We start from the raw sequence: 20,292 nt of genomic DNA on the forward strand, positions 1-20,292 counted from the left end.
CTTACATTGGTCTATCCTGGCCTGGGTAATTGAACTCTTCCTGCTCTGGTGAAAGGAGAAGCTGGAGGTAGAGGTGAACTGGGGGTAGCACCACCAGCCTCTGGCTCTGAGCCAGTCAGGCTCTGTCTCTCATGATTTCATCTAAATGTAATGCCTGAGAAGGCATTCATTTAACCTTAACCGTTACTAACAGCAGGTTTTACAATCAGGCAAATGGTGCTAACATGATAGGCAGTGTTTGTTAGTTAGTTACCTGCAGTGTTAGCCGAGGACATGCTAACGTTGCTAACGTTGCTGGGTTCAGATTCACCGACGTTAATCATTCATTCATAGTTATTGCATGTTGGTAGTATTTCCTCCCTTTGGTGAAATATTCACTTTGCAAGTTGCCCTGTTGTCGTCTTTTTTAGGGATGTGTAACCAAACTTTCGAGCGTTTGTACCGCTTGGGCGCCATGTTTACTGTTGGCTGCTGGCTGCGCTGGACTCGCCACGCAACGCTGCGTGGTGACGTCATTCGCGCCCACTGGAATCGATAAGGGAATCGTTTGCAAAAATCGCCAAACGATTCCAAGGAATTGAAACACTGGGAACCGGTTCTCAACAAGAACCGGTTCTCGATTCCCATCCCTACCGAGCAGCGCCACAAACCGCTTCCTGTGCGACGCTGCCACAGAAAGCCAACCGCCCTCTGGCTTCCAGGACCTGCTTTATTAAACTAACGTCTTCTTTTTGCTTTCTCCCCTCACACCGCACTCCTTCCTGCCCCCTCCGTAACCCCTGCCCCACCGCAGCCCCCCCCCCGCAGCCTCCACCCGGCTGTGGGAAAGCCATTTTATCAGCGTCTGTCCGTTGTTCTCTGGTGGGGACAGATACAGAGAAGATAGATGAGTGTTTTGACATGGAGAGTGTTAGACAAACAGTCTTATCAGGCCCGCCACTTCAGACCGACCCCCCGAAACAGTGTCCTGAACCACGGGCGAGCTGAGGAGGGACGGGGGGGAGCAGGGCAGGAGCAGAAAGCCCCTCCAGAAGCAGACCCTGAGGCTGTAACTGAGGCAGCTGGTGTTGATCCCGTCCAGATTCCCTCTGAAACTGGTTCATTTGTCCTCAGACGGGCAGAGACTTCTCTAAACTCAGGCTGTCTCACGTCTTTAGACGGATGGATGGGTCCTCGCTGCCCGGCGGCTCTCCAGCTCTATCTGGGCCGCCGCAGGCTCAGACCGCCATCCTTCTACGCTTATCTGTTCACTCTGAGGAAGCACACAGGAAGTTTCCTCTCGCTCCGACCGGCCAGGACACAAAGTGCTCAGCTGGGGTCCAGCTCCCCCTGCTTCGGCTCCGAGGGTTCGGCTTTTAGCTGAGCTCACCTCCATCAGCTGTAAAACTTAAGCAGTTATTCTTCTACCAACCAGGCCAGAAATCTGGGTGCCGTGATGGACTCAGACCTAAACTTGGAAAAACACATTAAAGGGACAGTTCGCCTCTTTTGACATGAAGCTGTGTGACATCCCATATCAGCAGCATCATTTCTGAACATCTTCTTACCCCCTGCTGCGTCCTGTGAGCCGAGTTCCAGCCTCGTTTTGGTGTTGATGAAGGTAGTCCGGCTAGTTGGCTGGGGTTTAAAAAATAAAGCCTTTTGCTTCTCAAAACAATATGCGTTCAACAGAGTAATACATTTGCATCACAAAATGGTTCTCCAGGAAAAACCAAAACCGCCTGCCGACAGCCGCGCCTGTTACGGTGTTTGCTGCTCGGTCTGCACAGCAGGCAGTGATACGAAGGGAGAGAAAATAGGGCCAAGAGATTGTGAGCTCTGACTTTTTCCTGGAGAACGATTTTGTGATGCAAATGTATTACTCTGTTGAACGCATATTGTTCTGAGAAGCAAAACGCTTTATTTTTTAAACCCCAGCCAACTAGCCTGACTACCTTCATCAACACCAAAACGAGGCTGGAACTCTGCTCACAGGACGCAGCAGGGGGTAAGAAGATGTTCAGAAATGATGTTGCTGATATGGGATGTCACACAGCTTCATGTCAAAAGAGGTGAACTATCCCTTTAAGGCAGTAACAAAGTCAGCCCACTATCTTCTTAAGAATATATCGAGGTTAAAAGATCTGATGTGTCAGCAGGACCTGGAAAAACTAGACCCTGCATCCATCTTTAGTAAGCCTGATTACTGTAACAGCATCTTACACCGGCTGCCTGTCCATCAGAGGATAGACTTTAAAGCTCTGATGCTGCTCTATAAAGCTCTGAATGGTCCAGGACCAGAATGCATCAGGGACCTCCTGACCCAGTATGAACCTTCCAGACCCCTCAGCTCATCTGGATCCGGTCTTCTATCAGTTCCCAGAGTCAGAACCAGACATGGAGGAGCTGCATTCAGCTTCTATGCTCCACATGTCTGGAACAAACTCCCAGAAAGCCTCAGATCAGCTGGAACACTCAGTGTGTTTAAGACACACCCATTTTCAGCTGAATAAAGCTCCAAATCTGAAGCTGGAGTTTCAAAACTTATTCACATTTTAACTCCTGATTTTATCTATTGTTCTTATTTCTTTCTTTTTTGTTTAAAATTTAAGTCATGCTTTTTAGTTCTACTGTTTTAATGTCTCTGTAAAGCACTTTGAATCACCCTGTTGTTGAATTGTGCCGTGCAGATAAACCTGCCTTCATATCTGTGATGGATCTCAGTGTTTTAAACACTTTGACTCATTATCTCTGGACTCATTCCTTCCTCCCTGATCTTAATCCCTCCTCTTCTTCCCCTCCTCCAGATGACCTGGAGCTCAGCGATGAAGGCGGCAGCGTGGTGGCGGTCAGGGCCGTCCATCCTGACACCGCATGGGGCCCCTGCCCGGGAATCCTCCAATCAGAGGGCAGCGCAGATGACCAGGAGGCAGAGGTAAGAGACCGTGCTTTGTTTTCCCCGGAGATTAGAGAGTTATTGAGGGCTCTTCGTCCCTGATCTCAATTTCCTCTGGACCCAACCAGCTGGAGGGAAGGTATTTCATCCTCCAGCTGGGCTCCGGCCTGCAGGCAGTTCTTCTAAGTCTACCTTCGGGTGGAGAGCTGAAGCTTTCTTATTGTTTGAGCGCCGCCTCTCCTTTCTGTTCTCATGGGAAACACACATCGGTCCTCAGAGCGAGGACACAGATACGCTCTGGTCTGAAGGAGACACCAGCAGGGCCGGCCCAAGCCTTTATGGGGCCTTAAGCAGAATTTCATTTGGGGCCCCCCTACCATCACCTCAGCTCCAGATGCCTCATTATTCCACAGGCTACACTGTTATGTGTTTAACGGACCCACAATCATTAGCATTATTTGTAATCATCTTACATTATACAGGTGTCATTCTTGTTTTTAACCTTAAAGGGATAGCAACCTAATAAATATGGTTTAATTAGCTTCTACATAAAGAGTGATGTGTAAGTATGGCTCATTAATTTAACTATTTGAAAGTAACATCAGCAGGCTGGAGACTGCATTTATAGTAAACACGTTAAATAGTTTAATTTTTTTCAGATGTGCAATGGTGTGCAAAATGTTCAAAATCCAAAATAGAAACAAATGACATTCACATTATCTTACAGAAAAATAAAGTTGTAATCAAAATTAAATACTTAAATAATAAATACAATACTTAAATAATTTTGCCCAACGGTGGCAGCAGCCAACAGGAGGCAGAAATTAACCGAGTATTAGTATTTTTTTTTTTCTGGTGTAATACAATTTCGTTTAAATTATTCAATGTTGTTTTAATTTCATGTATTTACTTTTTATCACAACGTCTCGGTGCTCTCTGGGGCCCCCTGGTGGCTTGGGGGCCCTAAGCGACCGCGTAGTTGGCTTATTTCTGGGGCCGGCTCTGGACACCAGATACAACTTCCTCCGGACTCTCTGACCCTTCTGCATTTATATCCCGAGCTTTGGTAATGCTGAAACTAATCGGCTCATTATTAGATTTATAGAATACAAAGATACGGCTTCTCAAATGGAAAAAAAAAGCTGATTTATGGCATTTCAGAGCTTATTCATGTTCTCATTGTCCTGCCTGGAGTTTCCTCATGTTGTGAACAGAGGTTTTATTAGCTGGAACCTGATGAAGGGGGGCAGCTCGGCCTGCTTTCTCACCACCTGCAGCCCCGGTGGCGTCGCTCCGTGCTCAGGCTCCACGCTGAGATGTTTCCCCGTGCACCAGCTGAACTCGCACGTGACCGCGGTGCCTCCGAACGGTTCCCAGCTCTCTGCAGCGATCGATCAGAGTTGTTGTTTTGATTGTGAGAATTATGCATGCAGCCCCTTATCCCACAAATCTGTGACAGCGAGGTGAAGACGGGCCTCCGACTGGCTGCCAGGTCTCTGTTAGGGGTCAGAGGTCAGCGGTCGGATGCTCGGATAACACGAGGAGACAATGAATTCAAGCAACGTCACGTGTGTGTGTCAGGGGCGGCCATGTTGTGTGTGTGTGTGTGTGTGTGTGTGTGTGTGTGTGTGTGTGAGGGCGGCCATGTTGTGTGTGTGTGTGTGTGTGTGTGTGTGTGCGGTATCTGTGTGTGTGGGACCGGATGGAGCGCTATCAGAGGATGGGTTTGTGCATCATGTGCACGTCCATCTAATCATATGATACCGACGCTGGGAGAGGCTTCCTGGCCTGCACGGACCCTCGCACATGCGGGCTGGTTCAGTGATGTGATTGGCTGATCAGACTCTGGTATTTTTAGCTGTTTTTCGGCTCCGCGAAGCTCAGAAAACGTCCGCCGACGGATCCAAACTGGATCCAAACCGGATCCAAACTGGCTCCAAACCGGATCCAAATCTGATCCAAACCGGATCCAAACTGGCTCCAAATCGGATCCAAACCGGCTCCAAATCGGATCCAAATTGGCTCCAAACCGGATCCAAATCTGATCCAAACCGGATCCAAACTGGCTCCAAATCGGATCCAAACTGGCTCCAAACCGGATCCAAATCTGATCCAAACCGGATCCAAACTGGCTCCAAACCGGATCCAAACTGGCTCCAAACCGGATCCAAATCTGATCCAAACCGGATCCAAACTGGCTCCAAACCGGATCCAAACTGGCTCCAAATCGGATCCAAACCGGCTCCAAATCGGATCCAAATTGGCTCCAAACCGGATCCAAATCTGATCCAAACCGGATCCAAACTGGCTCCAAATCGGATCCAAACTGGCTCCAAACTGGATCCAAATCTGATCCAAACTGGCTCCACATCGGATCCAAACTGGCTCCAAACCGGATCCAAATCTGATCCAAACCGGATCCAAACTGGCTCCAAATCGGATCCAAACCGGCTCCAAACCGGATCCAAACCGGCTCCAAACCGGATCCAAACTGGCTCCAAATCTGATCCAAACCGGATCCAAACTGGCTCCAAATCGGATCCAAACCGGCTCCAAACCGGCTCCAAACCGGATCCAAACTGGCTCCAAACCAGATCCAAACTGGCTCCAAACTGGATCCAAACCGGATCCAAACCGGCTACAAACTGACTCCAAACCGGATCCAAACCGGTTCCAAATCAGATCCAAACCGGATCCAAACTGGCTCCAAACTGACTCCAAATCGGATCCAAACCGGCTCCAAACCGGCTCCAAACCGGCTCCAAACCAGATCCAAACTGGCTCCAAACTGGATCCAAACCGGATCCAAACCGGCTACAAACTGACTCCAAACCGGCTCCAAACCAGATCCAAACCGGCTCCAAATTGGATCCAAACCGGATCCAAACTGGCTCCAAACCGCCCACTCTCAGAAAGCCCGTTCCAAACGGAGTTTATGCCGCTCCCCAGCGGTGTCCTCCATCTCCCCTCTCTTCCTCCCCCTCTCCTCCATCCTCTCCTCCCTCTCTCCTCCTCCTCCCTCTCCTCCTCCTCCCCCTCTCCTCCATCCTCTCCTCCTCCATCCTCTCCTCCTCCCTAACCCTCCCTAACCCTCCCAGACGTCCGCCTGCCTTTTATCTCCACATGGCGCCATCCTCCTGGACAACAACCCCCAGTGATTGATTCCTGCTTGATAGGCTCTCATTTCTGAGATTTGGTTTATTATCAGTGTGCTTCTGAGTGTACAGATGGATGTCTCGGCGCGTGCACGTGCGTCCTATTCCTGCTCTGAACTGTAAAGTCTCTTCCTTTTCTTTTGGAAAGCATCTCGTCACGACTAAAAAGCCATTTTCTCTCTCCTCTTCCTCGCTTCGCCTCCCCCTCCTCCCCCATCCTATCTGCGGACTGAAGGAGTGAGGAGACGGACCTTCGGTATCTGAAAGAGATAGTGAGCGTAATCTCACATTCCTCCTGTGTTTCTCCCCCTGTCACTTCACATCCTCCCCCTCCTTCGTCCATCCCTCCATCCCTCACGGGTCAGCAGGGGTCAGGGCCGTCCTGCTCGCTGTGCTGAGGAGAAATCTGCTCATCTGCTGCTCTGCCAAAGACATCAGGGAGAGTTTCAGTCCTAAAATACGACTGATATAAAGGATGAAGTCACCTCGCATGTGTTCCATCAGAACAGGGACCCTCCTCCAGTTTCTGGCCACCACAAAGAGACCTGCTGCTGTCGGCCATCACATGCCGTCCTCTCCGACATGCAGACTTAGGCTGTGTTCCAAACCGCATACTTCTCCTACTACTCATACTAACTTTTTGAGTTAGTATGTGAGTTTGAGTAAGCAGAAGTTCCCGGATGCATACTAGATGCTCCGAAATGTTGGGTATGCATCATGAGGTTACTACTCATACTCAAACTACCCAAGATGCAACGTAACGTGACGTCGCCGATCGTCATTTCCTGTCAAAACGGCAGTTTCAAGCTGGCTACAACGAGGGTAGGTTCACTTCCTGTTTTCAAAACAAAAGCACCAATTGTATGGTAATGGCTTTCCCTATGATAAAAGGCAACGGGTATTTTATTTTGTGAAAATAACCGGAAGTGCGTTGCTCACTGCGGCTAGCTTTAGTAGCGCCGAATTCGTGGGAACAAAATTGTAAACAGCCGGTATTTTGTCAGGTTTTCAACACGTTGGGGATCTAAACGACTACTTTCTCTCCTGAAAATGTTTCAAATGTTGCTAAAGTTTACAGAGTTTAGAGCTTAAGGGAAATCAGCTTCAGGCCGGCTGATTTCGGCTCGGGCAGGAGTGAAATGCATTGTGGGTAAACGCTCTGCATATTGTCTGATTATACGACAATATGTAGTATGTAGTATGCGGCTTCGAACACAGCCAGGGTTTAATGTTGGATTTAAAGAGCCCACATTATCACATTTACGGGCTCATTTTTGTATTTTTGTGTGGTTGTATGCTGTTATGTTCTAAGATGAAATAATTTTCCCCACAACTTATATTACTAACACTAAGGCTGTGTTCGAAACCGCATACTTCATACTTCCATACTGCATACTGATCGATCAGACAGTATGCAGAGCGTTTACCCACAATGCATTTCGCTCCTGCCCGAGCCGAAATCAGCCGGCCTGAAGCTGATTTCTCTTAAGCTCTAAACTCTGTAAACTTTAGCAACATTTGAAACATTTTCAGGTGAGAAAGTAGTCGTTTAGATCCCCAACGTGTTGAAAACCTGACAAAATACCGGCTGTTTACAATTTTGTTCCCACGAATTCGGCGCTACTAAAGCTAGCCGCAGTGAGCTAACGCACTTCCGGTTATTTTCACAAAATAAAATACCCGTTGCCTTTTATCATAGGGAAAGCCATTACCATACAATTGGTGCTTTTGTTTTGAAAACAGGAAGTGAACCTACCCTCGTTGTAGCTAGCTTGAAACTGCCGTTTTGACAGGAAATGACGATCGGCGACGTCACGTTACGTTGCATCTTGGGTAGTTTGAGTATGAGTAGTAACCTCATGATGCATACCCAACATTTCAGAGAATCTAGTATGCATCCGGGAACTTCTCGCTTACTCAAACTCGCTTACTAACTCAGAAAGTTAGGAAGAGTAGTAGGAGTAGTATGCGGTTTGGAACACAGCCAGTTTCTTTACCTTCTGCAGCTTTAACCAGGAGGCCTTAAAGTGGCAGCTGAACCCATGTTGGAGATGCTGAACAGCTTCTAGACTTGTTTATAAACCTTAAACTTCACAGCCACTTCCTCCTGAGGCTCAGCCTCGCCGTCTGTGACCTCGCCGCCTATCAGTCCATCAGGCACTTTCTCAACACTTATCACCGTTTCTGCAGATCGAGTCCTTTTGCTCAGAAACAGACGGCAGCCTCACACATTATCATAAAGCTGAATCGACACATCTGCTGACTAATATCAGGACTGCATGTTGTTGTTCAACTTTAAGTCCAAAGAAACGCTTTGTTTGCTTAAAACGGGGATTTGAATGATTAAAACTGTACGTAATAAAGCATGTGGATGAAAGATTAAACCGTTCCGGGTCTGAACCTGTTCACCTGCTGTTTGTCCAGGTTCTGGTGTTCGTTTTAACTTAAAAATACTTTTTTTACTTTACAGTAAAGGTTAGAATCAGAGGTTTTTAGCAGAACTTCTTCCCTCTGGCTTCACACTCTGCTCCATCACTTCTGCCACATCATTAGCACCACCCTTCTGCCCCTCCACCCCCACCCTGCGGGGCAGATCCAGTCCCTGCGTCTCCTTGGTTATATGAGCAGCGTGTTAACTGGCCTGTGTCATATGGAAATCCTGCCATTTGCATCTTTTGAGAAAGAGGCGTAAAAGCGTTTATCTATTTAAATATATTCTGTCTGATATGGCGGTCGGACTTCAGAACAGGGTATAATAATGTTTACTGATCAGCCGATCAGCCGGCTGCTGATTCCTCTGTTTCTGGTTCAGTGAACAAACCGGGTCCTCGTCGGCGAGCCTCCCGTGGCAACCCGGCAGCGAGCTGCCGCTTTTCTGATTGGATCGCTCAAAACAAATCTGATATTATATCTGCTCTCGCTCTGATTGGATCCCCCTTTAATTAACTGATAGTGGAAGTGCGTGCGATTGGTCCAAAGTTGCAGGATTGGTTTGAAATGTTGAGCTCAGATGTGGAAGTGATGAAGGCTTTTATCTGTTGCATCCTCCACAAGTCCAAAGTGGGAGAAGCTCCACAGAAGCCCCTCCAGCCTCACGGCCCCGTTCGTAGTTCCCCCCATTCGTTGTTCTCCCCATTCGTTGTTCCCCCCGTTCGTTGTTCCCCCCGTTCGTTGTTCCCCCCGTTCGTTGTTCCCCCCGTTCGTAGTTCCCCCCGTTCGTTGCCCCCGTTCATTGCCCCCCGTTCGTTGTTCCCCCCGTTCGTAGTTCCCCCCGTTCGTTGCCCCCGTTCGTTGCCCCCGTTCGTTGTTCTCCCCGCTCGTCGCCCCCCATTCGTTGCCCCCCGTTCGTCGTTCCCCCCGTTCGTTGTTCCCCCCGTTCGTAGTTCCCCCCGTTCGTTGCCCCCCGTTCGTTGCCCCCGTTCGTTGTTCTCCCCATTCGTTGCACCCCGTTCGTAGTTCCCCCTCCACCAGCCTCACGGCCCCCCATTCATTGCCCCCCGTTCGTTGTTCCCCCTGTTCGTTGTTCCCCCCATTCATTACCCCCCGTTCGTTGTTCCCCCTCCACCAGCCTCACGGCCCCCCGTTCGTTGCCCCCCGATCATTGTTCCCCCCATTCGTTACCCCCCATTCGTAGTTCCCCCTCCACCAGCCTCACGGCCCCCCGTTCGTTGCCCCCCATTCGTTGTTCCCCCTGTTCGTTGCCCCCCCGTTCGTTGTTTCCCCCCATTCGTTCCCCCCCATTCGTAGTTCCCCCTCCACCAGCCTCACGGCCCCCCGTTCGTTGCCCCCCGTTCGTTGTTCCCCCTGTTCGTTGCCCCCCGTTGGTTGTTCCCCCTCCACCAGCCTCACGGCCCCCCGTTCGTTGCCCCCCGTTCGTTGTTCCCCCTCCACCAGCCTCACGGCCCCCCGTTCGTTGCCCCCCGTTCGTTGTTCCCCCTGTTCGTTGCCCCCCCGTTCGTTGTTTCCCCCCATTCGTTTCCCCCCATTCGTAGTTCCCCCTCCACCAGCCTCACGGCCCCCCGTTCGTTGCCCCCCGTTCGTAGTTCCCCCTCCATCAGCCTCACGGCCCCCCGTTCGTTGCCCCCCGTTCGTAGTTCCCCCTCCATCAGCCTCACGGCCCCCCGTTCGTTGCCCCCCGATCGTTATTCCCCCCGTTCGTTGCCCCCCCGTTAGTTGCCCCCCCTCCTCCAGCAGCTGGCCCCGCCCCCCTCCCCTCTCTCGTGGAACGGCGGCCTGAAGGCGCTCCTGGAAGGAGCAGAGCAGTTAGTTCAAAGCGTTATCGCGCGCCGAACGTCTTTTCATCATGTTTTAGAAACAAGCGTTGGCACTAATCCCCCAATAATCTCTCCAGGAGAACTGGGGCGATAAGGCGCGCCACCCACGGCTTCTCAAACACTTTTTGGGGAGTCTCTTCTCTCTCCTCTCCACCTCCGCTCCTCTCAGCCTTTCCTCACTCCCCTGGAAGGACGAGTGAAGGTGATCTTTCTCTCTCCCAGCAGCTTCCTCGTGGACTCGGAGTCGGTTTGTTTACATCCTGATTCTGATCTTCATACTTTATCTGGACTCATCAACAGTGTTTCTCTGTTTCTCTCTTTCCTCCGCCCATCAAATTAGAATGTTAATTAAAACGGTGCTCCTTCAGAAGATGACAAATCGATGATTACGGTGAGTGTTGAGACACCTTCTGTGATGCCCCCCAGAAGAAGGAGCATGAAAGAGGATCCGGAGTAGAGAACACTTTATAGGATTCTGAAGCAGCTGCTTTCTTTCCTCTTTTTAAAGAAAAAGTCTCTTAAACCCTGCACTCTGATGCGTGAGCAGACAGGAAACCTCGTCTCCGGTAGCTCGGATTTCAGCATCATCCGGTTTAAATCGCTGAAAGCGTTTGGTTGCTGTTCAATTCATTTTATCTCTTCGTTTTTAGCAGTTTGGCAGGAAGAGGTTTGCGTTTAGGAGACGGAAAATCCTCCTTCACTACACGATGGCCACACCTGCTACCATAATAAAATAATAAAATAATAATAATAACAACAACAATAATAATAATAATAATAATGATAATAAATTAAAATTAAAATAAAAATAAAAAAGGATCCCCTCAAAAATGAGATTATGCATCTCAAGGGGCTATCCTTGAAATAAACAAATAAAAAAACAAATAAACATCTAAATATCTGGAATTTCCCCTTGGAGATTAATAAAGTATAATTGATTGAAATAATAGCCGCATCCCCACTGTAGGAACCTTCTGTAGTTCCTAGAACCTTTTCAGGAACGGGGCCGTTTTTTTCCCTCATTCAGACATACAGGAACTGGGGACCGCGGCCCTCAGTTCCTGGAACCATTTCAGCTCCTCCTCCTCAGCTGGGTCTGTTCTGGTTTCCATAGGAACACATCTGACGGAGGTGGTTGGTAGCTCCGCCCCTTGGTGGTCGGTAGCTCTGTCCCTTGGTGGTTGGTAGCTCTGTCCCTTGGTGGTCGGTAGCTCTGTCCCTTGGTGGTCGGTGCCTCCGCCCCTTGGTGGCTGGTAGCTCCGCCCCTTGGTGGTCGGTAGCCCCGCCCCTTGGTGGTTGGTAGCTCTGTCCCTTGGTGGTCAGTGGCTCCGCCCCTTGGTGGCTGGTAGCTCCGCCCCTTGGTGGTCGGTAGCCCCGCCCCTTGGTGGTCGGTAGCTCCGCCCCTTGGTGGTCGTTAGCTCCGCCCCTTGTCATGCTGTCAGGCTGAAATGTTTCCTCATACGACACGGACACAACCTTGGCGTGTTTAATAAGTTAAACCTCCACGTGGTCTCCTTTGTCTGCGGCGCTCTGCTCTCCTTCCTTCATGAAACCAAGAAGTATGGCCTGCGCTCCATCCTGCGTCTCCTGACTCTCTGTGAGCTCTGCCAGCCTCCATGTTAGACGCCCCATGTGATCGTCCATGATTAATATCACCATCATGCAGACCATGAACACGGTGGCCTCCCCGCTCTCCATCTTAGCTTCTTGGTACCGTTTTGTTTTGTTCTGTTTTGTTGTTGAATGTGGCGCTAAAGTAACACGTCGCTGTCGCAGACGGCTGCGTCGCATCAGTCCCCATCAGGTCCGACTCATGTGGGAATGCAAACGGAAACAGTTCCTCTGGGGAAGGGCGGTTATTAGAAATTAAAGGAGGACCGTTCTTAGAACGGCGTTCTCCCAGCTCGGTCTCACCTTTAGATTTTAATATTTTTAGTTGTTGATTTGCATGAGTTCTGTGATGTCAGTAAAAACGGTTCCTTCGGTGAGCCTGCAGCTTCGGTGAGCCTGCAGCTTCGGTGAGCCTGCAGCTTCAGTGAGCCTGCAGCTTCGGTGAGCCTGCAGCTTCAGTGAGCCTGCAGCTTCGGTGAGCCTGCAGCTTCGGTGAGCCTGCAGCTTCAGTGAGCCTGCAGCTTCGGTGAGCCTGCAGCTTCAGTGAGCCTGCAGCTTCGGTGAGCCTGCAGCTTCGGTGAGCCTGCAGCTTCGGTGAGCCTGCAGCTTCGGTGAGCCTGCAGCTTCAGTGAGCCTGCAGCTTCGGTGAGCCTGCAGCTTCGGTTTGTTCTGGTTTTAAGCTGAAATCGGCGTGTTCGTCTCTCTCGTGTAAACGCGTTAATCTGAATGTGAGTCCTGTTACGCTGCGGCTCAACCTGCAGATAAACGGTGTTTCAATCTGAGAACTAAAGCCACGGCTGGCATTTATAACAAACCTTATCATCTTAAAAATGTCTTTAAAATTCAGAAAATCTTTATTATTATGGCTTTAATGTATAGGGGGGGGTTCCTCCTGACATTGGCTGATCAACACAAACACATTCTCCTCTTCTGGAGAATTATTTCCACACATTCTGGATATTTCCACATATGTCGAGAGAGTTTTTCCTACTTTTGGATGGAATCGGTGGTCTGGCGACCCGAAGCAGCAGCTTTGATGTGAGTCCTTCATCACATCTCAGAGTGTAAACGTGTTCTGGGTGACGGTGCGCTGGGGTCAGGGTCTTCGAATGTCTTTGGATGATGGACACATTGACCCCGTACAGACTGCAGCTCCCATCCGGGTTGATCCTATCGGCGAGCTCCACACGAGCTACATTTACCTTCCCGGGTCGTATGATTGGCTGGCCCGGTGACAGCAGCTGTCTGCGCCCCGGCCCGTCACTTTAAACCTGACAGAGGAGCCCATCACCCTGATAGAAGCTGCAGGAAAAGATAAAATACCGATCGAGTGAAGCCCGGGAGGAAGAGGAGGCCTTAAAGGGATAATCCGGCGTAAAATGCACTTTAGATCAATTTACGGGATGTTGGGAGTACATACGTTGAGTTGACATCAAAATCATGTCATTCGGATGTGTTTTGAGAATTTCGATTTGACCGTTTTTAGCCAAAAGTCGTTAGCCTGGAAGTGAGAGGGGCATATCGTATCGCCGCTACAAAACGCTATTTTTATACCTCTTCTACAGCTCCAAACAACATAACACTTACGTGGTAGTGAGTAGAGGGTCCCTAAAGCCAAACCGAAGTGTCCCGAGGTCTTCATGTGGTCGGATAGAGAGTCCAGAATGAATTTAATCAAGCCAGTACCTTTCCGGAAATGTGTCTGCTGCAGCTGCCGCTACAGACCGTGGTGAAGTTGGTTTGATATTGGTTTGAAAAAAAAGACACCTTATTTCCTTATTGTGAATATCTGTCGAATATCCAATTCATTCTGGACTCTATATTCGACCTCGGGACACTTCGGTTTGGCTTTAGGGACCCTCTACTCACTAACGTAAGTGTTATGTTGTTTGGAGCTGTAGAAGAGGTATAAAAATAGCGTTTTGTAGCGGCGATACAATATGCCCCCGTCACTTCAAGGCTAACGACTTTTGGCTAAAAACGGTCAAATCGAAATTCTCAAAACACATCCGAATGACATGATTTTGATGTCAACTCAGCGTATGTACTCCCAACATCCCGTAAATTGATCTAAAGTGCATTTTACGCCGGATTATCCCTTTAAGAGAGAGGAAGGCCAGCAAGAAGAGGGGGAAACAGAAGGAAAAGGTGGAGGAATGTTAGAGGAGGTGGAGGAGATGCTCATCACTCAGAGGCGATGACTGGCTGGTATCTGCATCTCGCTGTCATCTGCATCAGCTTCTGCAGGGTGGAGGGAGGACGGGAGGAGGTGTGAGAGAGGAGGAGAAGAGAGGGGAGAACCTCTATCCTCCCTATCTCAGAGCCTCATCTCCGGCAGTTCAGGAGCCGGCTTTCCAAGAGTGCTTCATTTTCAAATCTCTTATCTCAGCCCCCGTTTTAAGTATCGCACTTTTATATTTTTACATGTCATTTGCATGCAGCTCATCAACCCGGGCTCCATCTGTTTTTTTTTTTCTGCTCCTTTTTCTTCCCAGAGGTGCACGAGCACCGAGCCTCCGCTCCACCTCCCTTTAGCCTGTTGGCCTCCCCGTGGGGAGAATATAGGGCATAAAAAAGTACCTTTTGTCTCTGCTGAATGTCCCAGAAAGCATGGAGTGAGTGCACGGGAGGTGAAGTGTGCATGTGTGTGTGTGTGCCGGTATGAGAGGCGGATGAGAGTAGGTTTCTGATGTTTATCTGCCTTCCTTTTCTTCTTTGTGTTTTTGGAGGATTCACACAGTGACCTCTTTGTTTGGGACAGTGAGTGCAACCCTCCAACCCCCTGGATGGGGAATGAAACCATTTCCTGTAGAGACGGAGGGAGGAAAGAGGGAGGAAAGAGGGAGAGAAGAGGGAGAGATGGGATGATGGAAGGAGGGGCAAGCAGACAGAGCGCAGGAATGAGAGTTTGGGAGAGGAAGCGAATCGGAGATTAAGAAAGAAAGGTGCGTAAAAAGGAAGGAGAGACAGTGAAAGGGGAGAAGGGAGGAAGAGGATGGAATGAGTGGCTGAATGAGAGATGGTTGAAAAGGTCAGAAGAGGAGCAGAGCGGCTTATTTCATTCTCAAAACCTCCGGGCTTCCGTCATTTCCTGAGTCAGAACATCCAGAGAGAGAAAGCAAATCTTTATTTAATGAGCCGTAAACTACGCTCTGATTCAATTCAATTCATTTTTATTTATATAGCGCCAAATACAACAAATGTCATCTCAAGGCACTTAGATAATAAAGTCCAATTCAAGCCAATTGGAATTAAATTAATTGTAATCATAATTATTCATAAAATAATCCAATTCATGATGCAACCTTTGAGCTCCACCAGCAGGGTGGATGCACTCGGTCGGCCTGTCGGCAGAGGACTTACAGTCAGAGATGGGACCAAGTCACACATGTGCGTCCCAAGTCATTTTTTCTTGGGCAAGTCATCTTATAATTGTAATTTAACCTGCAGAATCTGATCTTAATAAAGTGAAAACACAAAGATATAAGTAACTGTCAGTAAACATCATTGGCCAATGTGTCCAACCTGTCCACCCCGTATCATATCAAGCTAACGTTAGCTAAGTACCGACTAGGCTAACAGGATAATATTAGCTAATTTAACAAACACTTACTGGTCAGAATGGATCTTCAGATGACGAACAAAGTTGGAAGTTGTCGTCTGGCTGTCTGAGATGTTGATGCCGCATGTCTTGCTCTGTGCTGTTCGTCTTTTGCCGTCAAAATGGTGATTATAAAAGCCGAAGACAATGACTGTGTTCGAAACCTCCTACTTCTCATACTAACTTTAACTTTTTTTAAGATCCCGGATGCATACTAGATCCTCCTAAATGTTGGGTATGCATCATGAGGTTACTACTCATACTCAAACTACCCAAGATGCAACGTAACGTGACGTCGCCGATCGTCATTTCCTGTCAAAACGGCAGTTTCAAGCTAGCTACAACGAGGGTAGGTTCACTTCCTGTTTTCAAAACAAAAGCACCAATTGTATGGTAATGGCTTTCCCTATGATAAAAGGCAACGGGTATTTTATTTTGTGAAAATAACCGGAAGTGCGTTGCTCACTGCGGCTAGCTTTAGTAGCGCCAAATTCGTGGGAACAAAATTGTAAACAGCCGGTATTTTGTCAGGTTTTCAACACGTTGGGGATCTAAACGACTACTTTCTCACCTGAAAATGTTTCAAATGTTGCTAAAGTTTACAGAGTTTAGAGCTTAAGAGAAATCAGCTTCAGGCCGGCTGATTTCGGCTCGGGCAGGAGCGAAATGCATTGTGGGTAAACGCTCTGCATACTGTCTGATCGATGAGTATGTAGTATGTAGTATGTAGTATGGAAGTATGCAGTATGGAAGTATGCAGTATGTAGTATGCAGTATGTAGTATGCAGTATGTAGTGTGCAGTATGCAGTATGCAGTATGTAGTATGGAAGTATTTAGTATGGAAGTATGCAGTATGCAGTAGGCAGTATGGAAGTATGCAGTATGTAGTATGCAGTATGCAGTATGTAGTATGCAGTAGGCAGTATGGAAGTATGCAGTATGTAGTATGCAGTATGCATTAGGCGGTTTCGAACACAGACAACGACTCTCGGTCCCCCTCATGCTGACATGTTGATGCATTTCTGAGATGAGAGGGCGGGTCTCTGACTGATTGACAGGGTAGGGATCCAATCATGACGCCTCAGCCTGCGCTCCTACTGGGTAATCAAGATTATTATTTTTTTTAATTTATTAATTTTATATTCAAACTGAAAACATGAACTGAATAACTCTCAAGTCAAGTGCCGAGTCTTCAACTTCCAAGTCCGAGTCGAGTCTCAAGTCAAGTCACAAGTCATCAAAACAGCGACTCAAGTCCCCGTCTCTGGTTACAGTAGAATAAGAATCCGGTCAGAAGCCGCGTTCTGCCAACAGGTGCCAGAGAAACGCTGCAGATAAACTGTGTTTATTAGCTGCTCTGACGCTGTTTGAGCAGCCGTCGGGTTATAAATGTAGAATAAAAGATCTGACCTCAGAGCTCTTTTCCAGCCTCTCTCCCTCCTAACATCCCCAGATGTTTGGGAGAAAGCAGCTGGAGTTATTAAGAAAGCAGCTGGAGTTATTCATCACATCTTTCAGAGCTTCGTCTCTAAGATGGCCGACGCCTGCAAACCGTTTTTAATGTGAAGGCAGAACAAAGTGGAAGCAGCAGCTGAATGAATAAACGCTTTAAAGCTGCCCACAGGTGTTGGTGTCCGTCCACTTATTAACTGAGATGTTTTACATTTAATGACCCGGAGGCCTGGGAGCCGAGCGGGAACCTCTTTAGACTCACATGTGCCGTCAGACATTTGCATAGACAAACACTTCTTCTTCCCCCGGTGGCTGTAAAACTGCGGCCGTTGACAGCTGGACTCAGAAATCTGTTCAGGATATGAGTGGGGGGGTCAGTTCAGGGGAAGTTCTGTGCTTCATCATCATCATCGTCAGGGAGGGAGAGGATCCGTTCTGCTGAGCGAGGGAATGAAGGAAGAGCAAATCAGCCGGCATCATTTGCATTCAGTTTTATCTGGAAGGAGGAGGGCGTTCTGGGCTGATAAGGAGAGGCTGTGGGGGTGGGGGTGGGGGGGGGCTTCAGTGAGGAGCTGCACACAGAGGACGGAGTGTTGGGGGGTTAATATCAGACCAAATAATTAGATTTGCTATCGTGGCGGCGGCAGCAGCGCGGGATCAGGCAGATTAAAGCCGGGGCTCGGGCTGGTTAATATTCATGAGGGGGCCGGGGTCCGGGCCGGGGGCTTAGACTCAGAGACTCCTCCAGCTGAGGGGGCTTAAGGCGGCGCTCTGCACCTCTGCTGGGGAGGCCGGCGTCCCGCTGATGGGTGGAGAGCTGCAGATGCTGTCAGTCCACCGCCTCCACACGTGTGTCGCTTCTTTAATGCTTCACCAGCAGGACCGTCTTCTTTAATGTGTCCAACACAGCTGATCCAACCTGTCACAGCCCGCCGCCAGCCCGCCGCCAGCCCGCCGTCAGCCCGCCGTCAGCCCGCCGTCAGCCCGCCGTCAGCCCGCCGCCGCCTCTCTGCACACAAGTGTTTGCACTTCCTGCTGGAAAAGGGAAAGTCTGGTGATGTGATTGATCCAGCAGGTACAATCTGAAGTGTCAGTTCAGTCAGACTCTCAGGGTTTTATATTATATAATATATATGTATATTATATTCTCTCAGATTGGTGCTGTCACCCCTAAATAAATAAATATTTATAAATATTTATTTATAATTTATTTATGTAAAATATTTATATTAATTTATTTTTAATATTTATAAATATTTATTTCAAATAAATAATGGCTTATTATATTCCCTCAGACTGGTGATGTCACCCCTAAATAAATAAATATTTATTTATAATTTATTTATGTAAAATATTTATTTATAATTTATTTATATAAAATATTTATATTAATTTATTTTTAATATTTATAAATATTTATTTATAATTTATTTATGTAAAATATTTATATTAATTTATTTTTAATATTTATAAATATTTATTTAATATTTATTTCAAATAAATAATGGCTCATTATATCCCCTCAGATTGGTGATGTCACTCACACACTCTCTCAGATAAGACTTCTGATTGACAGCTCTCTGAGCCTATAGGAGCTTCCCGTGGCCCGGCGGCGTGGGCCCGGCGGCGTGGGCCCGGCGGCGTGGGCCCGGCGGCCCTTTGCTCGCCTCCTCCCTGTGAAACCATGCAGCAGCTCTTCTTCATGCTCAGCACGGTTCGGCTGCTGACGCTCGGGTCCTCCAGGTGCCCAGATGGGCGTCGGACCAACTGAAGTGAAAAGGGTTCCGATAGCATCCGCTGGCCTCTCGGCGCTCCTTAACTCCGCCCACATCTCTGGCGCCCGCGCTGCCCGCTGGCCTGCTTAATTACACATCTGATCTGGCCCCGTGCCTCTGCTCCCCGGCTCACTATCCGCCTGCTGCAGGTCGGCTCTTTAGTTTAACCGTCCATCAGTCCATCAGCGGGGGGCACGGGGGGGGGGGCAACAGAGCGCAGGAGCTGCAGTTTGCCCCAGAAGGAACTCTTTAAAGAGCCGGTTCAGCATGGAGAACCCAAAGCTGCAGAAGGAGGATCCCATCCTGGCTGCTGGGTGTTTTCCACCAGCCGCTCAGCTCCCCTTGTTGCCCTCTCCCTGTTGCCCCATCACGCTCAGCTCTCCCTGTTGCCCCATCACGCTCAGCTCTCCCTGCTGCCCTCTCCCTGCTGCCCTCTCCCTGCTGCCCTCTCCCTGTTGCCCTCTCCCTGTTGCCCTGTCCCTGCTGCCCTCTCCCTGCTGCCCTCTCCCTGTTGCCCTCTCCCTGCTGCCCTCTCCCTGTTGCCCTCTCCCTGCTGCCCTCTCCCTGCTGCCCTCTCCCTGTTGCCCTCTCCCTGCTGCCCTGTCCCTGCTGCCCTCTCCCTGCTGCCCTCTCCCTGTTGCCCTCTCCCTGCTGCCCTCTCCCTGTTGCCCTCTCCCTGCTGCCCTGTCCCTGCTGCCCTCTCCCTGTTGCCCTGTCCCTGTTGCCCTCTCCCTGCTGCCCTCTCCCTGTTGCCCTCTCCCTGCTGCCCTGTCCCTGCTGCCCTCTCCCTGTTGCCCTGTCCCTGCTGCCCTCTCCCTGTTGCCCTCTCCCTGCTGCCCTCTCCCTGCTGCCCTCTCCCTGCTGCCCGCCCCCTGCTGCCCTCTCCCTGTTGCCCTCCCCCTGCTGCCCTCTCCCTGTTGCCCTCTCCCTGTTGCCCTCTCCCTGCTGCCCTGTCCCTGCTGCCCTCCCCCTGCTGCCCTCTCCCTGTTGCCCTCTCCCTGCTGCCCTCTCCCTGTTGCCCTCTCCCTGTTGCCCTGTCCCTGCTGCCCTCCCCCTGCTGCCCTCTCCCTGTTGCCCTCTCCCTGCTGCCCTCTCCCTGTTGCCCTCCCCCTGCTGCCCTCTCCCTGTTGCCCTCTCCCTGTTGCCCTCTCCCTGCTGCCCTCTCCCTGTTGCCCTCTCCCTGCTGCCCTCTCCCTGTTGCCCTCTCCCTGCTGCCCTCTCCCTGCTGCCCTCTCCCTGTTGCCCTCTCCCTGCTGCCCTCCCCCTGCTGCCCTCTCCCTGTTGCCCTCTCCCTGCTGCCCTCTCCCTGCTGCCCTCTCCCTGTTGCCCTCTCCCTGTTGCCCTCTCCCTGTTGCCCTGTCCCTGCTGCCCTGTCCCTGCTGCCCTCTCCCTGTTGCCCTCTCCCTGTTGCCCTGTCCCTGCTGCCCTCCCCCTGCTGCCCTCTCCCTGTTGCCCTCTCCCTGTTGCCCTCTCCCTGTTGCCCTGTCCCTGCTGCCCTCTCCCTGCTGCCCTCTCCCTGTTGCCCTCTCCCTGCTGCCCTCTCCCTGT

The 20,292-nt window shown here is 49.9% G+C and overlaps 1 protein-coding gene across 1 annotated transcript in view; it reads left to right on the top strand.

Moving 5' to 3' along the window:
* The window catches only part of zfpm1 (zinc finger protein, FOG family member 1), a 152,219-nt gene that overhangs the window by 112,147 nt on the left and 19,780 nt on the right, over positions 1–20,292 (top strand). The window contains exon 4 of the mRNA XM_075470756.1: positions 2,787–2,914. Within this exon, the coding sequence (XP_075326871.1) occupies positions 2,787–2,914 (128 nt within the window). The remainder of the gene's footprint in view (positions 1–2,786; positions 2,915–20,292) is intronic.

Source organism: Odontesthes bonariensis, chromosome 7 (assembly GCF_027942865.1).
Source record: "Odontesthes bonariensis isolate fOdoBon6 chromosome 7, fOdoBon6.hap1, whole genome shotgun sequence".
Classification (NCBI taxonomy): domain Eukaryota; kingdom Metazoa; phylum Chordata; class Actinopteri; order Atheriniformes; family Atherinopsidae; genus Odontesthes; species Odontesthes bonariensis.